A 17,209-nucleotide genomic window follows, 5' to 3' on the forward strand; every position below is an offset into this window, starting at 1 on the left:
TCAACAAACAACGTCCGAAGGAGGGAGTTCAATCTAGCAATAAGTCATTCAGTACAAAGAGTGTCTGTCGTGACAGAAAGAAAAAGGAAGTCGGTTTGGGAAGGGAGCCCTTGGGATTCATATGGATCGCAGAGACTGTGTAGTCTCGTAGTAACAAAAGTCGTTATTGTTTGGGACCAACCATGATTGGCAAAAGGAGGTGAACGAGAGAATCCTTGCAATTGGGTGCTCCAATTCCTCAGGTTTCAGCAGAACTACTTTTGCTAGCTGCTGACGAGGCACGAATCAAATGAGTGGCATTTCAGCCACCGTATGCCTGGAGGTTACACAAAGACCCCAGGCTGCGTGTTGACCACGCCCAACGGAGGTCAGGGAGGAGGGAGGCGCAGCCTCAGCGTGGCCGAAAAGCCAAGGGTGTTGTACTGCCAACCTCGGTCGCAGGCGTATCGAGCCCTTCAAGTGACCGTTGTATCCAGCCATTCCTGAGGGGTTCTCGAAGGGACACCGTGTCGCAAGAATGTGTAGAGTAAGTACTCAAGGTAAGGAAGACGAAGTTCGTAAGGTACGTAGGTACTTTGTTCAGGTCGTCAGTATCAGCGGTTATATTCCCTCCGGCGGATCATTTCTTCTCCAAACGAAGTCTCTCCGGCGGACTGCAGGGCTTATCCTGGCAGCCGCAGTTTCTGGTTCAACGAGGCTGGACAATCGCTGTCCGACCATCTAGCAGTATAACAGTTCCTCAATACCATCTCATGCTCGTGTCCAGTTACGCCATGATATGCTAAATCTGTTCAGGTCATCTCATTCGGTTACGGGAGTTCCGTCTGGATTCCAGCATATACTCCATAAGGTACAATAGCATACTCATTTTCCTGACTCATGGTGTAGACACGATACCATAATCGAGACAATGCAAACCAACTTTTATCGTCGTCCCCAATTAGGGCATCGATGAACCCAAGAACGTGGGATGGGCCGCCTCACTCCATCAGTGAGAATGGTCAGAGACTCGTCTTGGTACAGGAGATGAGGTAGACATCAACAGTAATCCGAAAATGCAGTGGTTCCTAAGAACCCAAGCGAGACCTCTTAAAGGCCAGGCAACAGCTTGCTACTCCCAACGCTCTGTTCTTAGTGGCCACAGCCTGTTCAATCCTCGCGCGTTAATCCCCTTTTGAACCATTTGCCCACACTGCCCAGTCTGGCAGTCTTCTCGTCATCCCTAATAGCGCGGGGAGTTGTAACATTATATCTTTCCTTCTGGCCCTCAGGCATATACATAATGGGAACATCGGCATATGCCAAAGTCGTGGTGCCCCGTTCGTTGTCGGCGTGTCTTGGTATTTGTGGGAAAGGAGACCCCATGTCAGAACGGGTTTCATGTCGTTGATGGCGACCATGAGATGAAGGGATCTGACTGGTTTGCGCATGTTCGTAGTCTGTATGGACGGGTCTGTTACTCAGATCTCTTCGCAACTTCTCTGGGTTTGTCATTTGAAGTGGTCTTTGTTTCCTTCTGACCGTAGGAGAAGCAGAAACAAGTCGTGTCCTTTGCGAACCTGATGGCCGCTGTATCCCTTCGGGAGGTCGGGCAGCAATCACAGTATTAAAGACCTTCTCAGCAGATGCTGAAGGTGCGTTGAACTGTCTTATACTGCATAGGTCTTCCGGCGCCGAAAGTCTCGTTCTCATTTGTGCGTCCGATATGAAACGTTCTGCGGTACGCAATTCGGTGAGGCCTCTTTTCAGCCGGACTAGGGCTGATGGCTTTGATGGCCCACATTTCTCATCATCATCCCAATCGATGTAAGAGACTTCTGACTGAGTCTCATGTAGCGGAGGCATGTGCGACGTCTTGTCTGTATTCCTGTCCAGTACCGTCCCTCTTGTGAGTTTGGCTTCATGAGGTATGGATAGAGCTCGAGGAAAGGCGTCGTTATCATAGCCAGACGACCCTGACAAGCGTGGACAGTTGTCACCAGACCGTGGGGCCTTCGGAAGTCTTTCAAACCTCACGATAGGCATCTTGACTTCAAACCCATCTTGGACGTTCATGTCACGACACTGCTCTGACAGCACTTTTGTGCCACCCCTCGAACGAGTAACTGGTGCCGGTGAATATTCCACGCTTGATGAAGATGCCGTGTTGCGTGAATGGGTCAGTGATGGGACTGGAGTACTTGGCCTGTCGGTCTCCATGGAGGACTTGCGCAGTGACGGACGCAGGTGTTGGTGCAGTTCCAAGACAGCCGGATTCCTCTTCGAAGCATACCATGTATCCGCAGTGGGTTCGATCGGCCCTTGATTTGCAAAGGTTAGGGTTGTTGGTGGAAGGCGGCATTCGACGGCGGTGGGATCTTGCTGGAAGTCACCGCCTCTGAACAGCCTTGGGGCAGGTGACAGTAAGCTTGGAGGCTGCTCCCACGTGTACGCAGAGATCAAGTCGCTAAAATCATCGAGAGCGGTAGTTGAGCCACTGTCGGTGACACTTCTTAACCAGTTTCTGTTGCGAGACACTTTTTCATGGACGAGCGGAGGAGTTTCTTTGGGATTTGACGGCCACGCCTCCAACAAGTCTTCCAAGTACAACGAAGGTGAAGGTATTCTGGGCAGAAGTGATTCGTATGGCCCAGAAATCGAAGGAAGGTGGGCGTCTCGCGGGATAGAGTTCTTGGAAGAAGAGACAGCGAGAGACCTGGCGAGATGTTGATGTGTTGCTGGTGGCATTGTTCTAGGCATGTACTGGCAGTAATCAGGCATGTGGTGAAGAGTCCGGGCTTCTGGCTGTCAGCAAATCAACAATCATAGGCCTCTTCGCGGAGGGATTGGACTCGGAGGAGTGCTCGGTTGGTGAGAACGACTTGGAATCTGGATTCCCCTGGCACAATGAAGGTTATATGAGAATTGCAAGATATTCCTTGCGTTATGAAGGCTGTGATCAAGGACTAAGCGTCGGGCTTTCTACGTCCATCTTGGCCAATCTTGACCAGAGCCATGCGCAGGCGGCATCGCAACCAATGCAGCTGTCATGGGTGCATGCAAGCCATGGTCAGATGCAGAATCTGCCTGTGTCGTCAATCTGGAGAATGGATCTGGCAGTGAAAGAGTGGCAGGGGTAGCGTTACAACAAGCGCGGAAGTCAGGATGAATGTGGTCGACTGCAATGACCACATCCAGACTCTCAAACCACCGCACAGACATGTGGCTGGGGTGGTCGATTGGGACAGGTGTGCCTTAAGCATTCAGCGTGAAGTAATCGCATTGCAAAATGACAAGGCCTCGCCTGGCCACCGCATTCTCCATGCACCACTGACCTTTCCCCGGAAGAAGAGCATCCGACCGTGGAGTCGAAACTAGGACCGCTGTATCCTGGTGGCTTGTATCAAACATCGCGATCGTGGGTCCAAGGGCAAACATCACTGCAGACACACACATCTGCTCATTGCCCAGAGCCGTCAATGTTGGCGCCATCCAGTGTCTGGCAGATCTAGGGGAAGAAAGGGTTGCGTGTGCAAGGGCTGACGTTCCAGCTGGCATGCCGTGACCGGACTCGACCCCTCTCCAAGGCGTCTTACTGATTTGCATTCCAGTCGATTTGCAATTGACTGGTTTCTTGTAGCAAGCTTAGAAGTCAACCTGGTAGGACTAGACTCATATCGAGACCATCAACACCTGTGTGAACAGAGGCAGACCCAGAAAAGAACTGTGATGTGTCGATAGCGCAAGGGACGAGGAGCAGAGGATGACCCTCCCGATACCGCATGCGTACCTAAGGGTATTTGATCCGCGTCGACGCGCAGACAACGTCAAATATTGTGACAGGCGGGCGATGATAGCCCGGTTCCGGCTGGCAGCGAGGGAGGAGGAATGTGAGATCCGAGAAGTCGCCCTGCACCAATAACAAGAGCAAGCGAGGGATCATTCAGCATGCGGATAATAACAGTGGCTCACCCAGATCAGCCTCGCTCTCAAGGCCTTGATCAAACTGCAGCATCAACCGTCTTATTCACACTGGGCCGGAAAAGAAGAGAGGACAGGTCATTTGTGGGCACTCAGCCTCAGTGGCGACAAAGCCCAGGCGCAAGGATCCTAGAGATAGTCGAGTGGCCTAAGGAGCCCTGGCCGGCACGACGCGCGCTGCTTGATGGGGAGTGCCATGTTTCCACACAGGGACCCGATGAATGGGGCGAACAAGAGTCTGGAGTGGCAGCGGTATCTCGATGTCCGATTCGTGAGAGGATTGGAATTCTCAACCAATCCCATTCGCAAACAGCCTCCCAAGCCGTGATGGCAGGTCAGCGCTCGGGACGCTTCGTACCTGGTTCCTGAATGATGGATGGATGGAAAATGGTGGTGGGGGGAGCAAACAGCATCCAGCGATATTTCGAGGTGTCCTAGATATTTGCCTTCTCTTCTACAAATTGACCACTTCGGCAAGTTTGGTGGCAGATCGGAGACTTGGAAGAGGTCGGCGGTCAACGAGGAGCGATCGATGAATGAAGGTGCTGGCAGGGATAAGGTCCAGGGCCATTGATGGCGTTGATGAGCTGGCATGATGGCGCTCACCGCAGTTTGGGTCAAGCAGCAAACTGCGCTCGACTCCGGACTGCTACTGCTACTGCTATGCCCTGTCCAGCCTCCTCACCATCTTGCACAGATCCCGTCTTCAGCTCACCAGAACTTGAAGATCAGAGGACGCGTGTTGTTAGAACATGGCAAACTGTTCAAAGACCCTTTTAGGCCATTCCTCAACCCATTCGCCCTATTTCCGCCTTCCTTTGGGTTTCAACTGTCGGCTGCCACCGTTACTCCCGGCCGAGGCTGTCTCTGAGCCTGCACTCGCGTCTTCTACACAACATCTTAGCAAATACGTCCTATCTTAGAGCATTGTTGCTCATCAATTATCATCATTATCTCTGGTCTTGACTTCTCCACATCAGCTACAGCTCGGCCAGGGTCAAACAGCGGAGAAAAGTGTTGGCCTGTGCGAAAAGAAGGACCCTGCCACACGCGACTGTCTGCGCTTCCTCCCACATTGACCTCGCCGCACCCACCACCTGGTGATCCCGTCCGTGCTGCAACACGGCGCGATTGAACAAGAGTCCATTTGTAGCAAAGAGTGAAAGATATTGATGCCTCAAGATCAGCAATTCGGGTCTACAACATCTGAAAGACACGACTACGGCGCAACTGCAGGCGCGGACTTTCAAGCGAAGCCCAACCACCGTGATTTTGTGGCATTGGACCAGCCACCAAATACCTTCTCTTACCAACTTTCTCCGTCGCCCTGTCAATGCTTCTCTTCAGTGCCTTTGACACCCTGCACAGATGCTGCCTAGTCCTTTACCTGATCAAGAGCCTGTGTATGCCGCATCTTCCCACCGCTGGGCTGAAGTTCCCAATTCCTAGAGCTTTGCGCCGTAGGCGCATTCATCGAGTTGTCTCAATACCCTTCTAGCACAAGACATCTAGCTGTCGAAGTGTCTCAATACGAGTCGCCTCACTTTGACGACCTTTACGAGTCTTACGACCCTCTCCCAGAAACGTCACCCCGACGCCAGCAACAAATACCCACACCGCTCCTCCAAAGAAGCCCGGTATCCTCAGGCCCAAGCACCGCCCAATCTCTGCGAAGAACACCGCGGCTCCCAGAAAGACCAGTCGGGCGACCTCTAGAGTCGCGAGCTGCTCACCCTGAAGTGAGACGGCCAGAGTCACCGTCCGGCACACCTCCTGCCTATTTCGACGATTCCGAACCCACAACCCCCCAATTCTTCCAACGCTTGGTGCAAGAGGAGTCATACTGGCCACGGAGAACTACACATATCTCTCGTAACACTCACGAAGCAATCTTATATGCTTTGGAAGCTATTAGAAGAGGTAGTGGCGTCAACCCGAAGCCACTCACTGCGGATTTGCTTGAAGAGGAGGCTCGAATGTCAGATCTGACAGGGGGATACCCGCCCGGTACCATTGCTGCATCTGGTCGGACGCAAAATGGAGGAGCGACTCGTGCCACTGCCGCTGCCGGTACTGGGCCTATCCCTGCAGAACCACCGCGATATCGTACTCCAACAGATGTCATGCGAGAACGGCGAGCACGGGAAGCTCGTAAAGCCGAGGAGGCAGCCGCCAGACTACGTCAAGAGGAGGAGAGGAGATTAAGGCAAGAGGAACAAGTTGTTGGCGTTGGGGACGATCCAACGCGAAGGGTGTCCGCTAAGCCGGCGGCACAGTCTACTCAGGCCTACAATATTGGTGGACCATCGACTCAAGTACCGAGTTCTTCGGCTCGGCGACAGGAAAATGTCCCTCCAACACAGACCGGTGCCTCCAGACAAAGTGCCACGTACGCTAGACCTGTTCAGAGTGGTGGAAGGGGCACAACTCTCTCTGCAGCAACACAGCGAAATCGTACCGAAGCTTATGAGCAACTGAATATTCCTGCCATCGCTAAGCCTACAGGTCAGCCGGAGCAGATACCGCGAGCTACCCAACAAAATCAACCACCTCCACAGCCGAGCGGCCAGCCTAGCCAGCCAGGCGAGCAGCTGCCTGGAGCCGGAGGAAGGAGAGGGTTTCCGAGCGCCTTCGAGAGGTGGGAGGACTTGTCTTCACATTGGGAAGGGATTGTCTCATCTTTTATCCATCGATTGCAGAATAATGCCGACGAATTAGCTGGCAAGCCGTTGGAAAGACAGATGGCTCGGCAGATCGAAGATCTGTCTGCTGCGGGCGCAAATCTGTTCCACGCTGTTGTCGAGCTCCAACGACTTCGTGCATCTTCCGAGCGGAAATTCCAGCGATGGTTCTTCGAAACGAGGCACGAGCAAGAGCAGGCCCAAGAACGACAAGCGGAGCTCGAACGTCAACTTCGAGCGGAGCGAGAAGCACGGACGCAAAGCTCCGCATCGATCGACGCGGTCCGTGCGGAAAAGGCCCGTGCCGGCGAATTGGTCAAAGAGATGAGAAGAGAACTACAGATCAGTAAAGAGGAAGCTCGGCGTGCCTGGGAAGAATTGGGGAGAAGAGAACAAGAGGAGCGGGAGAGGACGATATCACTGCGAAGCGGAGAACCCACCCTCATTGGAGGAGTACAAGTGGTGCCGATGCAAGGACTTGTAAGTCGGCAAGTAAGCTCAGCGCAGCGACCACAGACCAGAACTGGACCTGCTGCTGGTGCAGGGCCGACTGTCTTGTCCGGTCAGGAACCACAACAGCAGCAGCAGATGCACGGTTCGCAGCAACCTCCCTCTCGAAGTCAGACGACCACAACATCTCTCGACTCTCCTGGCGAGGAAAGTCGACAGTTCAGCTACCAGCCTGACACAGCACATTCCCCTACAATCACGGATCCGTTCACTGATACCTCTCGTGCACGCGACCTACAATCCCCCCATCTTCGGCATGAACCAGATACCCAATTCTACGCGACCTCCCCGCGGCATACACAGCCTCACACCAGTGCTGCTGCGATTGCAGCTGCGCGCGCCGCTACCGTAACGGCAGGGGCTGGTCCGTCGCCCGGCCGAGGTCCGAGTGAGCCGCGCTTCCACCCACAAGCAACCCCTGGCGGGCTGCCGGTCCCGATGCGTTCAGGCACTGGAGACACAGAACAGTCATACATCGCCTCGACGGCGTCGGGGTTCTCCGAAGAGGAATACCATATCAACCCCGACGGTAGCTACCGACTCGACGAGCGCGGTCGACGGATCCCGTATCGGCAGCCGGTCGCGCCGACTCGACCGGCGAGACCTATCGAACCAGAGGGCGAAGAAGAAGACATCAGTGACGACGAGCGAGGGGAGCAAGAAATAGGCGAAGTCGAACTCTCCGACGACGATGACCATACCGCCGACGTTGAACGTGAGAGAATGTATTCTGCACAGTACAGACAGGGCCAGCCTCAACAACAGCCGTCTCGAGCGACCGCCGCGTCGTCAGGCATACCGCGAACCACGTCAGGCGCTTTGCCTACCATCCCGCAGGGCCAGCCAGTTGCCGAGTACGAGGAAGGCGATATCTACGAATCCCCTACCGTCACACAAGCCACTGCAAACTGGGAGAATATCCGCCACCGCCATCCCACCCGACTGAGCGACATTATTGAAGAGCAGACTGCTCACACGAGCCCCAGCCGAGCCAGCCATGTCAGTGCCAGTGGCGCCGGCGGTTCCCTCTCCTCCGGACAGCGATGAGCCATGTTCTATATCGGACACAGTTCCCAGTAATGTCTTTTCGTCAGGGGGGTGGCTATTGACCAATCCTGCACCGATTTCCTTCTCGTCATTCAGATCTACCACCCATCCATCCCGAGTTCTGGAAGGACATGCTTTGTTCCTCCGTACCTGGATTGGACACCAATACCGCACAGAGGACCTTTCGATAAAGGTCTACGCCTACTAATGTGTACAAATGCACGGGACACTTGGTCTGCACATACTACATATAATCTGGATGTGCAAGCCAACCACGGCGCGGGCGGTTCAGTGTGTGTTTTCTGGAATCAACTGCTCAACCTACTCTCTGCAAGCTTGGGACGCAAAACAGTCTTCTTCCGAAGTAGAAGATACAGCTCGAACTACTCCCTGCAAGATCGTGACGGGGAAAGTCGTCTGCTTGCGTCAATTTCAGACCACCGACACAGGCTTCAAAAGGTCACCACCCGTCCGCCTCATCTTTCTGAATGATACTTGGATTCTTCGACCCCCTTTTCACTTCTTACTGCAGTACTACACTGCTCTTCAGCTAGTGTCTAGTGTCTAGCCTAGGAGCACAGAGCCTGAAGGGAGAACACTCTACAGAAGAGACGCGGGCTTTATCTCTTTGCTCTAGACAGCCTCTTCGTGTTTTTGTCATGTTCATGTGTGGTTTCAGCAAGCGATGGCGTAATGGGCAGGATAATACAATCATACTGGGTCCGGGCTGGGTCGTCTTTGAGATAGCACACACAACTACAACAGAGTCGGCCGTGTCTTTTGTGAGCTACGTCGAGGCTCTAGGATAGATACTCGATTAGCCCGAACTGTCACGAATAGAATCCTTTTTTCTACCGCAGTTTGTTTTGCTATTGCAATTTTCGAATTTTCTAAACCTCTTAGGGGTTCTGTCTGCAGACTACTTACTGCCTAGCTAGACTCTGTCGGAACGGAACGATGGTCTGTTCACAATGACAGCTGTCTTCCATGCACTGACTGACCCGACCGATGGCTTTTCTTTTCGTTTGTCTCCCTCCGGTGCGGCATTGTAGCAAGACCGGATTGCACATGCATGAACTTTCTTGTCCAAACTCACTCATCCTGGTACTGTTCCAATCCGCTTGTCTGCGCACAAACTCTTTTCAAAGTTCCATGGCCTGGACTTTGCCCATTTGCAGTGGGTGGTACATCATAGTCGTCGTGTTCATCGCTGCCTCCATAAACATATCGTATCGTTCCGGACAGAGCGAGCCTTCATGCTGGTGGAGTCCAGGCGCTGGGGTTGACCTCGAGGTAGGACGGACTGATGCACCAGCAAGTCAAGCTGAACGGGTTGAACACTGCTGCGCGATCTCCGCCATTGAAGCAAGTCATAGCAGCGCATGCCTCGGGTGTCATCTTGGCATTGTACGCATCTGGCTCAGTCATGTCGCGGGTGGCCATGTTGATTGTCTCGTCGGCTGCGTTGAACATGCAAGCACAAAAGCCATCACTGCTCTTGAGTTGGTGCATATGGTAGAAAGGGCAAGGCTTGTCGCATGGACCACGGAAGATCTGACGTCGCTCAGGCTGAACATATTGAACCATAGCTTCTGGATTGCGCTTGGTGGTACCGGAAGGCAAAGCGACCAGATCCAAAGCCACGCTCTTGTTGGTAACCATCTTGTTGATGTCAAGCACTTTGTTGCTTCCAGTCAGAGAGTAGATTGATCCATCAGGCTTCTGTATCCAATAGTTGACGACGTTAGGGTTGTACATGTTCACTGCGATGCAGAGACAGTCGGCAACCACCACCTGCGGTTCTCCTAGGCCCTGCTGAACGACTTTGGGCACCAAGGCAAGGTTTGGCTCAGGGTCAGTACCGATATTGCCACAAGGCAAAGAGGCACTTGCGTTGACAACCAAGGTATCGGCCACGGGTCCGTTCAGCTGCATGTGAACCTGGAGGAGATTGTCTCGGAAGTATGGGATGATAGAACCGATGGTGGCAGTATTCTGTGGCTGGATGGTGAGGGACTCGTTCAACAGCGCAGGTGTGATATCTGGGTTTGCCGGGGGCAAGAATGTTGGGACCGCAGTATCGACCGGTGCCTCTGGAATGGTGGTTACCTGGCGACGTACCAGATCGACAGCAGGTTCCATGTCAAGCGCAGCCTCGGCCTCAGCGATCTGAGCTTTGAACTCTTTGACAGACTTGCACAGGCATTCATTGTCGAGCATCATGTAGAAAGGTTCTTCGTCGCCATAAGGACATTCCAGGTTTGCGCATGGATCGTTGAACTAGTTGACTGGTCAGTAGGCCGCGACACAAGTAGAGTGGCACTGTTGTCTTACCAAAGGTTGATCTTCCCAGGCAGGACATTCGCAAGTGTAGGTGTCAAGGTTGAAGGTTGGCTCGCCGAAGAGACAGAACTGGGTTTGGCACAAGTGCTTGATGATGAGTTGGTGGTAGTTCAGATCGGTATTCTTGCAATCGACGATCTTGGTCGGCGCCGTGGTCGACAGCGCGATAAGCAGTAGGGTGATGATAACTGTCGCGACAGCCATTGTGAATGGTTTTGCTATCACTGTGGTTGTTGAATTGATGGATGAAGAGGTTACGTGAGGAAGAAGGTGATGAGGAAGTCGGATAAAGAGAATGAGTGAAAAAGATGGTGAGAGGTAGACAGGTTGGTGGAAGTGAGAGAGATATGAACTTGAACCTGCACTGCGTTGAATCGCCCGGGTCTTGGCGAAACTGCGTCGCCATCGCTACACCTGCCTGACGGGCTTGTAGTCAAATGGCAGTGACTATACAATGTCGTCGTCGAGGAGCACTCCTTCCACAGCCTTCACCGATGTGAAGGAGGTGCTCCCGGACCTTCTGGAGTTCGGGGATGGCGTCCATGGAAAAGGCGCGTTGCTCTGGCACACGACATGGAGTCTTGTACAAAGAAGAGATATAGAAAGTATCAGATTGAACATGAACGAACCATTGTTGTCGTGGGCAGGAGTACAGTTTGACATTGAGATGGATGAAGTTGCCATACTGCCGAGGCTGAATGCACGAGGCTGAGCTAGTCCCGATTCTGATGGCAAGGCTGAGAAGTTGTCAGGCTCGGGCCATTCCGCAGTCTTGGCACTCGCAGGGAGCAGCAGATGGTCTGTTTCCCTCTCGTGTGTGTCTGTGCTGTCACCACGCTGGCGGTTCGATCAAAACTACTAATCGTGCCTATATCAAAGTCTTCGCCTCGAAGAAGGTCGCTTTCGACGATGTGTTTCACTCTCATTGCTTCATCACCGAATATGGTGGCTGGGATTCAGCGTAGGCTGTGTTGGCTCCCAACCACCACGAAAATCCCAGCCTCGCGGCCACGTCCTCCATTTCTTTCCTGCAGCTGAAGACTTGACCACTCCATCCATGTGTTTGTTCAAATTTGTTAACGTGTGTGTTTGGTCAGCCTCTGTTCTGTCTTTTGCGCATTGCTGCACGCACTGTTCACTCGGAGAATTACCCGATGAACCTACAGCCAGACGCTCAGATCCAGACAGTCAGGCGAGAGACTCCTCAATACCTCCGCACCCAGTCACTACAATCGTCCTTTGCCACAAACGAGTATTTCTCTGATAATGCTTCCGACGCGGCCAGTGAAGAATCCGACGACACCAAGGCGAGCTATGAGACGCCTCCCTCGAGAATATCGACACCCGTTATTGAACAAAACCAGGCCGACTCCGAGATGACTCTCCCTGCAAGACCCGGCGTAGTCCAACCTGCGCCGCTCGACATTCGGCATGGCCAAAGTGAAGCGCAAAGTACAGTGAGAATGCTGTCAAACTTTGACGACATGAGCCCGCCGACGTCTGAAGTCGATGATACTCCATACATCAGGTTCGCCATTGAGCAGTTGACAAGAGACGAGGATGTACTGGGACGTGGGAGACACAGCACTACAACTCCGGAGGAACCAGCTTTTGGCTTTTCACCAGTAGAGCCGGAGTCACCGCGCAGCTTCAGTACGCCGACACCGTCCCCTCCTCCACCAACGCCTCCACAACAACCGCCAACACCACGTCCACAATCTCACATCCAACGAAAGCCTGTTCCGGAGGAAGTCATGGTCCCAGTTGATCTGTCCAAAGACCTCCGATCTCGATTGGGCTTTGTACCAATACCGCTTCGCCTGCCCATAATTGCCTCATACTTGCTCTTATGCCTATTAATGATCGCCGGGCTGCTCTTCAGCCTCCTATTTGTGTCGAGCAACCACGCACTCTACGACTACGACGGAAACGCCACGCCACGATATTTTGTGTTTCAATACCTCCCCCAACTACTTGGGATAATGCTTGTGATCTGGCTATTCGTGATCGAGGCTGCAGTGTACAGATCGTTGCCTTATTTCCGCATGGGACCGAAATACCGCAGATACTCAGTGTTGCAGGACTTGCGCATTCTGCCATCAAACTATCTCCTACCGGATCTGACTTTTTTCAAAAACGGTGAACCCATGCTGGGCTTGACATTCCTGGTCTTTTGGCTGAGCAGCTTCACCGTCCCGCTGCTCAGTTGTCTCTACGAGACCCAATGGATTACAGATGATGGCCCGGCCCGTTTCCGATGGACCACTGTTCGAGGAGTAGGCTGGACATTATTTGCGCTGTACACTCTCCTCTGCGCCGGGATCGTCTACTGCATGGTCCGCTTTCGGACTCGGAATTCCAATCTTCTATGGGATCCTTGTTCACTGGCCGACCTGATATGTCTATTTCGACGGTCCAATGTGTGCCATGACTTTGAACAGACCGAAGTCTCTCCAGAGCCGAATGGGCGAGTCCTCCCTCAGACCCTCCGTCTAGGCTTTTGGACCACCACCGAACGATCGGATGTATTTCACGGCGTTGGAGAGGAATACGCGCCTATCAAACGCTTTTCCCTCCAAAGACCGCAACCTACGCAAAAGCCTTCTGAGGGCCTCCTACACCCGAACGATGCGATGGACCTGGAGACCCAGCAACGACACTCCTACGGATCTGCCTTTTCTCGGAACATACACTCCCCTTTCGTCCGCTACCGCTGGGTGCCATGGTATCTGCGAGATTCGGCCGTTCTGGCATGGATCATCGCGGCAATCCTGCTATTGATTGCTTTTCTGGTGGTCAGCTTCGTGAACAATGCTGTTGAAAGAGGTTTCGAACCTCTCCTGACATCTCGGACGGATTCCCACGGGTTTTCGCCCGCCGACTTCCTCTACAGCTTCCTGCCGTCATTTCTCGGGATGGTGCTCTTTCTCGCATGGCAGCCGATTGCCATGTATTTTCGTGCGGTACAGCCTTTCTGCAACCTGTCGCAGCCGACCGGCACGGATGCCAGCCACTCGTTGCTGCTGTGCTATCCAGCACAGGGGCCTATTGGTGTTGTTGTCCGTTCTCTACGCAACGGCGATTACAGGGTATCATATGTTAGCTTCATCTCCATTCTGGCACTTTCCATCCCAGTCCTCGCTGGCGGCGTGTTTACTGCTCAGTTCTTCACTGCGGAGAACGAAGTCCGAATGGTGGCCAGCATGCCGGGCTTCATTGCACTGTGTGTCTTGGTCTCGATCTATGCGCTCTCCTACCTCATTATCTGGCCTACCAGAAAACGCTATTTGCCACATAACATCAACACCATTGCCGGCCTGATGAGTTGGCTCTATGCCAGTCCTCTCATGGCCGATGGCGCCTTCCAGAACGTCGGAACCAGAGCAGAACTCGTCGAGAGACTGACAGCTTCCAGCTCGACTCCGGCCACACTCACTGGCGATCCTGGCACGGCCAAGCTGGGCGAAAAGAACCAAGCAGCTCGCCACCAGCGTCGTGCCGACCGTGGCTCAGGGCCACGGTATGCGTTCGGCGTGTATATTGGTCGAGACGGAAAAGAACATCTCGGCATCGATCGCCTGCAGAGACCGGGGAGTCGTGAGATGTTGGTCGTGCCGAGTTCACGGTGAGATTGCCACCACCTGGACTTGGTGCCGGACCGTGTTGGCCATCAATCGACGAATTGGAGTCGACGTGGATCTTGAACGAGCGTGGGTTTCAATCCTTGGAACCTTGTCGAACCTCCAGCTTTTGATGTGCTCCTATCGCTACGGCAGGGCTATGCCGTCGGTCTCAGATGGTTGAAGACTACCTTTCGAGGTCTCAAAAGCATATACAGGATGGTGCCTTTTCTCCTTTTATCTCTTTCTAAAGCATGACATGGAATGGAATGGCTTCATGGGATGATATTTTGACTGTTGTGGCGCAATGGATTCAAGATCTTGCTCATACGCAAACAAGATTACTTTACGACAACAACGACAACGAAAGAGCATGGTAATGATTCGTATACGACGAACCAGATGGGCTTGGAATCATGTGTACAGAGATTGGCTATGGCGCTGGAGAACGAGTAGAAATACTACTGAGATACCCTGGGAAGGATAGAACTTCAATACAGAACACAGACCTAATCCTGCCACACTGGGTTCAGCTTTCCCCTTGATTGTGACGACAACAAAGAACCTGAGCCTAACCTGTGGCTCTCCAAGGTTTGATCTCCAAGGGTTGCTCCATACTAGTCTCTAGATCATACATTCACCCTGTCAATCAGGAATGCGTGGGTAGAACAGTCTCTTACACAACGTAAGAAAGGACGTAAAAAGTGTCAGTGTCAGTGTGAATTTACAACTCGTTGTACCCAGCATCAATACCAACATGATTCAAAACCATGATGCTCATCAATCAACGATCATCAATCATCATCGACAAAGCCAGTGTGACAGTGTCCCCGTCCTAGACTCTAGCCATTAGTCGCATCGAAACTCGATCCTTTCGCCACTGTTTCGACCAGTCAAATTTCAATCCCATTCCATATCGTCATCAGTATCCGGATCCATGGCTTGGGCGTCGAGAACGAGGTTCCCTTCCTTCCAGATCATTAAGTCTGCCATGATCAGCGACCCGGAGCGAGGTGGGCACAAAGGAGCCGGTTTGAGGCGGTACAGCCAAGTTCCTGGGTCAGGCTGGTCGAATTCAGACTCGCTGTCACTGCGTTGAGCATTGTCGTTGACATTATCTTCTTCTTCTTTCTCTTCGACATCATCATCTGTGGACAAGTGGTGCAACGCTTCATGTATGTCACCGACTTTACCAAGGTCGTCGTCATCAGCATCGAAGCCATCTTCGCAATTCTCGGTAGAAGTCATCTAGGATAGAAAACAAGTAGTCAGCATTTTCAATTGTCGTCTTCTGTCTTTTCCCGAATCAACTTCGTTCAGTAGCTGAGTTCAAGTAGGTCATGATCATAACCAGATTCAGAACATTCGTTTCTTTACCATTGCCAAGAAGCGGAACTCTTTGCGATGAAAGTGGTAGTGATAGTAGCAGCAGAGACAGTGATAGGGACAGGGACAGGGAGTGTAGATACATACCTTCAGAAACCTCCCAACAACCTGAAACTTCTGGGTGGAATAGTATCCTCCAAGATCGGGGTCGTACTGTGCCCAACTGTCCTGACCGGCATTGACAGTGACAGCTACAGCTCGAGTAATATCTCCCACTCCTGCTGCCATTCCAGCTCCAGCTCCAGTCCTGGCTTTGACACGCACAACATCTCCAATTTCAAACAACGGCTCAAAGCCTTCTTGGTCCAAAGGGAAGTCCTCGAACCCGTCGTCATCGCCGTCCTCATACGCGTCTCGCCAAAGAAGGTCGAAATGGATGGAAAGAGCAGCGATCATGTCATCTCGTGAAATACTGGAGTCTTGGGACACATGATGGTCATGCTCATGCTCGTGTTCGTGCTGGTGCTTAAGGTCGTGTACATTCCCTTGACGGTGGCAGTTGCAGCTGCAGTTGCAGTGGCAACAAGTCAGATTCGATTGAGATTCAACCACCTTTTCGATCTCACCTGCAGGCTCTGCATCCGAGACAGAGACCTGAACGGTCGACGGTGGCGTTATGCCAGGCGTATCGGAGGAATATTCGACATCCCAACACGAAGCCTCTTCGAGCTGATGATCACTGGTAGCGGTAGCGGATACTACTTCATCAGCAACACCGGACCGTGATGCGATGCCTGTCTTTCCCTCTCCGTTTCCGTTTCCGTTCGATGGTCCCTCCATGGTCCAATTGCCCGGAGCGGGAATACCATCACTGGCAGTCGATACTGGCGGGGTATGGGATTCGGACATGGCTGACGTGGAGTGGTGGATTGTGGTTCAAGTTCGGCGTGGGTGACGCGTGTCTACAGAGTAACCAGAAAAGACGTTGGAATAGGAAAGGCTGTACTGGTCAGGTTGCGGGAGCAACAATCGTACAGGTACAGCGGCCAGCCCGTGGACGACAGCAAAATGAGCGCTCTGAACCAGGGGCCCTGGGCTTTGCGGGTAGGGGGGTTAAAAGGACCCCTGTATGCGCCTGATTGAGTAGAGATGAAGTAGGACCAAGCTGCGCCGCACTGGCTGAGATTGAACGTCCAGCCGATGCAGTGGCAGTTTGGAAGCGCCGACTGAGGAGCAGGCTCTCCACGCACCTTGGAGTGTTTCAGGATTCCGAGACGGAGACCACGATCATGACCAGACTGTATGGGATCAGGTGTGAACGGGGCGAATTGTTGTATATGTAGTGGCCGAGTGAATGGGCCGATAAGCTGATAAGACGGATAACGATAACGCAGCGAGCTGTTGATAAGATGAGAAACTCAAAGATTAGATCTGATAGAAATCATACAAACTACCTAGGTAGACATATCCTTCCAAATGGATGAAGCAGAAGAATATATACAGAGATATTAATATCGTCAGGCACTGTGCGTGCCGGTGGTAGACACCTATCTATCTAATGTACCATCATCTCCGCCGAACCATATTCCAATAGTTCTCCAGATGGAAAAAGGAAGATACGCATGTGGCAGTGTCCGCCTCGCGGGTTCAAGAACAGAAACTGTTACTGTGGTAGGGAATACACATCGATCACCACCAGCCATGGTCAAGGAATAACCCCTT

General features: G+C 52.7%; 5 protein-coding genes across 5 annotated transcripts; 2 read left to right on the top strand and 3 right to left on the bottom strand.

Annotated features, from left to right (window-relative positions):
* Positions 1 to 1,149: 1,149 nt before the first annotated feature.
* On the bottom strand, positions 1,150 to 2,727 carry A1O1_00086 (uncharacterized protein; the record flags this gene model as incomplete). The annotated part of the gene is made up of 1 exon (XM_007721007.1): positions 1,150 to 2,727. One exon carries the CDS (start codon positions 2,725 to 2,727, stop codon positions 1,150 to 1,152), a length of 1,578 nt encoding a protein of 525 aa, XP_007719197.1.
* A 3,209-nt stretch (positions 2,728 to 5,936) lies between these two features.
* On the top strand, positions 5,937 to 8,198 carry A1O1_00087 (uncharacterized protein; the record flags this gene model as incomplete). The annotated part of the gene is made up of 1 exon (XM_007721008.1): positions 5,937 to 8,198. The coding sequence occupies one exon, from the start codon at positions 5,937 to 5,939 to the stop codon at positions 8,196 to 8,198; it is 2,262 nt and encodes a 753-aa protein (XP_007719198.1).
* Positions 8,199 to 9,452: 1,254 nt separating this feature from the next.
* Positions 9,453 to 10,745, bottom strand: A1O1_00088 (uncharacterized protein; the record flags this gene model as incomplete). The annotated part of the gene is made up of 2 exons (XM_007721009.1): positions 9,453 to 10,478; positions 10,533 to 10,745. 2 exons carry the CDS (start codon positions 10,743 to 10,745, stop codon positions 9,453 to 9,455), a joined length of 1,239 nt encoding a protein of 412 aa, XP_007719199.1.
* Positions 10,746 to 11,695: 950 nt separating this feature from the next.
* A1O1_00089 (uncharacterized protein) lies at positions 11,696 to 14,170 on the top strand (the record flags this gene model as incomplete). The annotated part of the gene is made up of 1 exon (XM_007721010.1): positions 11,696 to 14,170. One exon carries the CDS (start codon positions 11,696 to 11,698, stop codon positions 14,168 to 14,170), a length of 2,475 nt encoding a protein of 824 aa, XP_007719200.1.
* Positions 14,171 to 15,061: 891 nt separating this feature from the next.
* Positions 15,062 to 16,396, bottom strand: A1O1_00090 (uncharacterized protein; the record flags this gene model as incomplete). Its single annotated transcript, XM_007721011.1, has 3 exons — positions 15,062 to 15,409; positions 15,635 to 16,032; positions 16,114 to 16,396. The coding sequence occupies 3 exons, from the start codon at positions 16,394 to 16,396 to the stop codon at positions 15,062 to 15,064; spliced, it is 1,029 nt and encodes a 342-aa protein (XP_007719201.1).
* Positions 16,397 to 17,209: the final 813 nt, after the last annotated feature.

Source organism: Capronia coronata, assembly GCF_000585585.1.
Source record: "Capronia coronata CBS 617.96 chromosome Unknown acBCG-supercont1.1, whole genome shotgun sequence".
In the NCBI taxonomy this organism is placed as follows: domain Eukaryota; kingdom Fungi; phylum Ascomycota; class Eurotiomycetes; order Chaetothyriales; family Herpotrichiellaceae; genus Capronia; species Capronia coronata.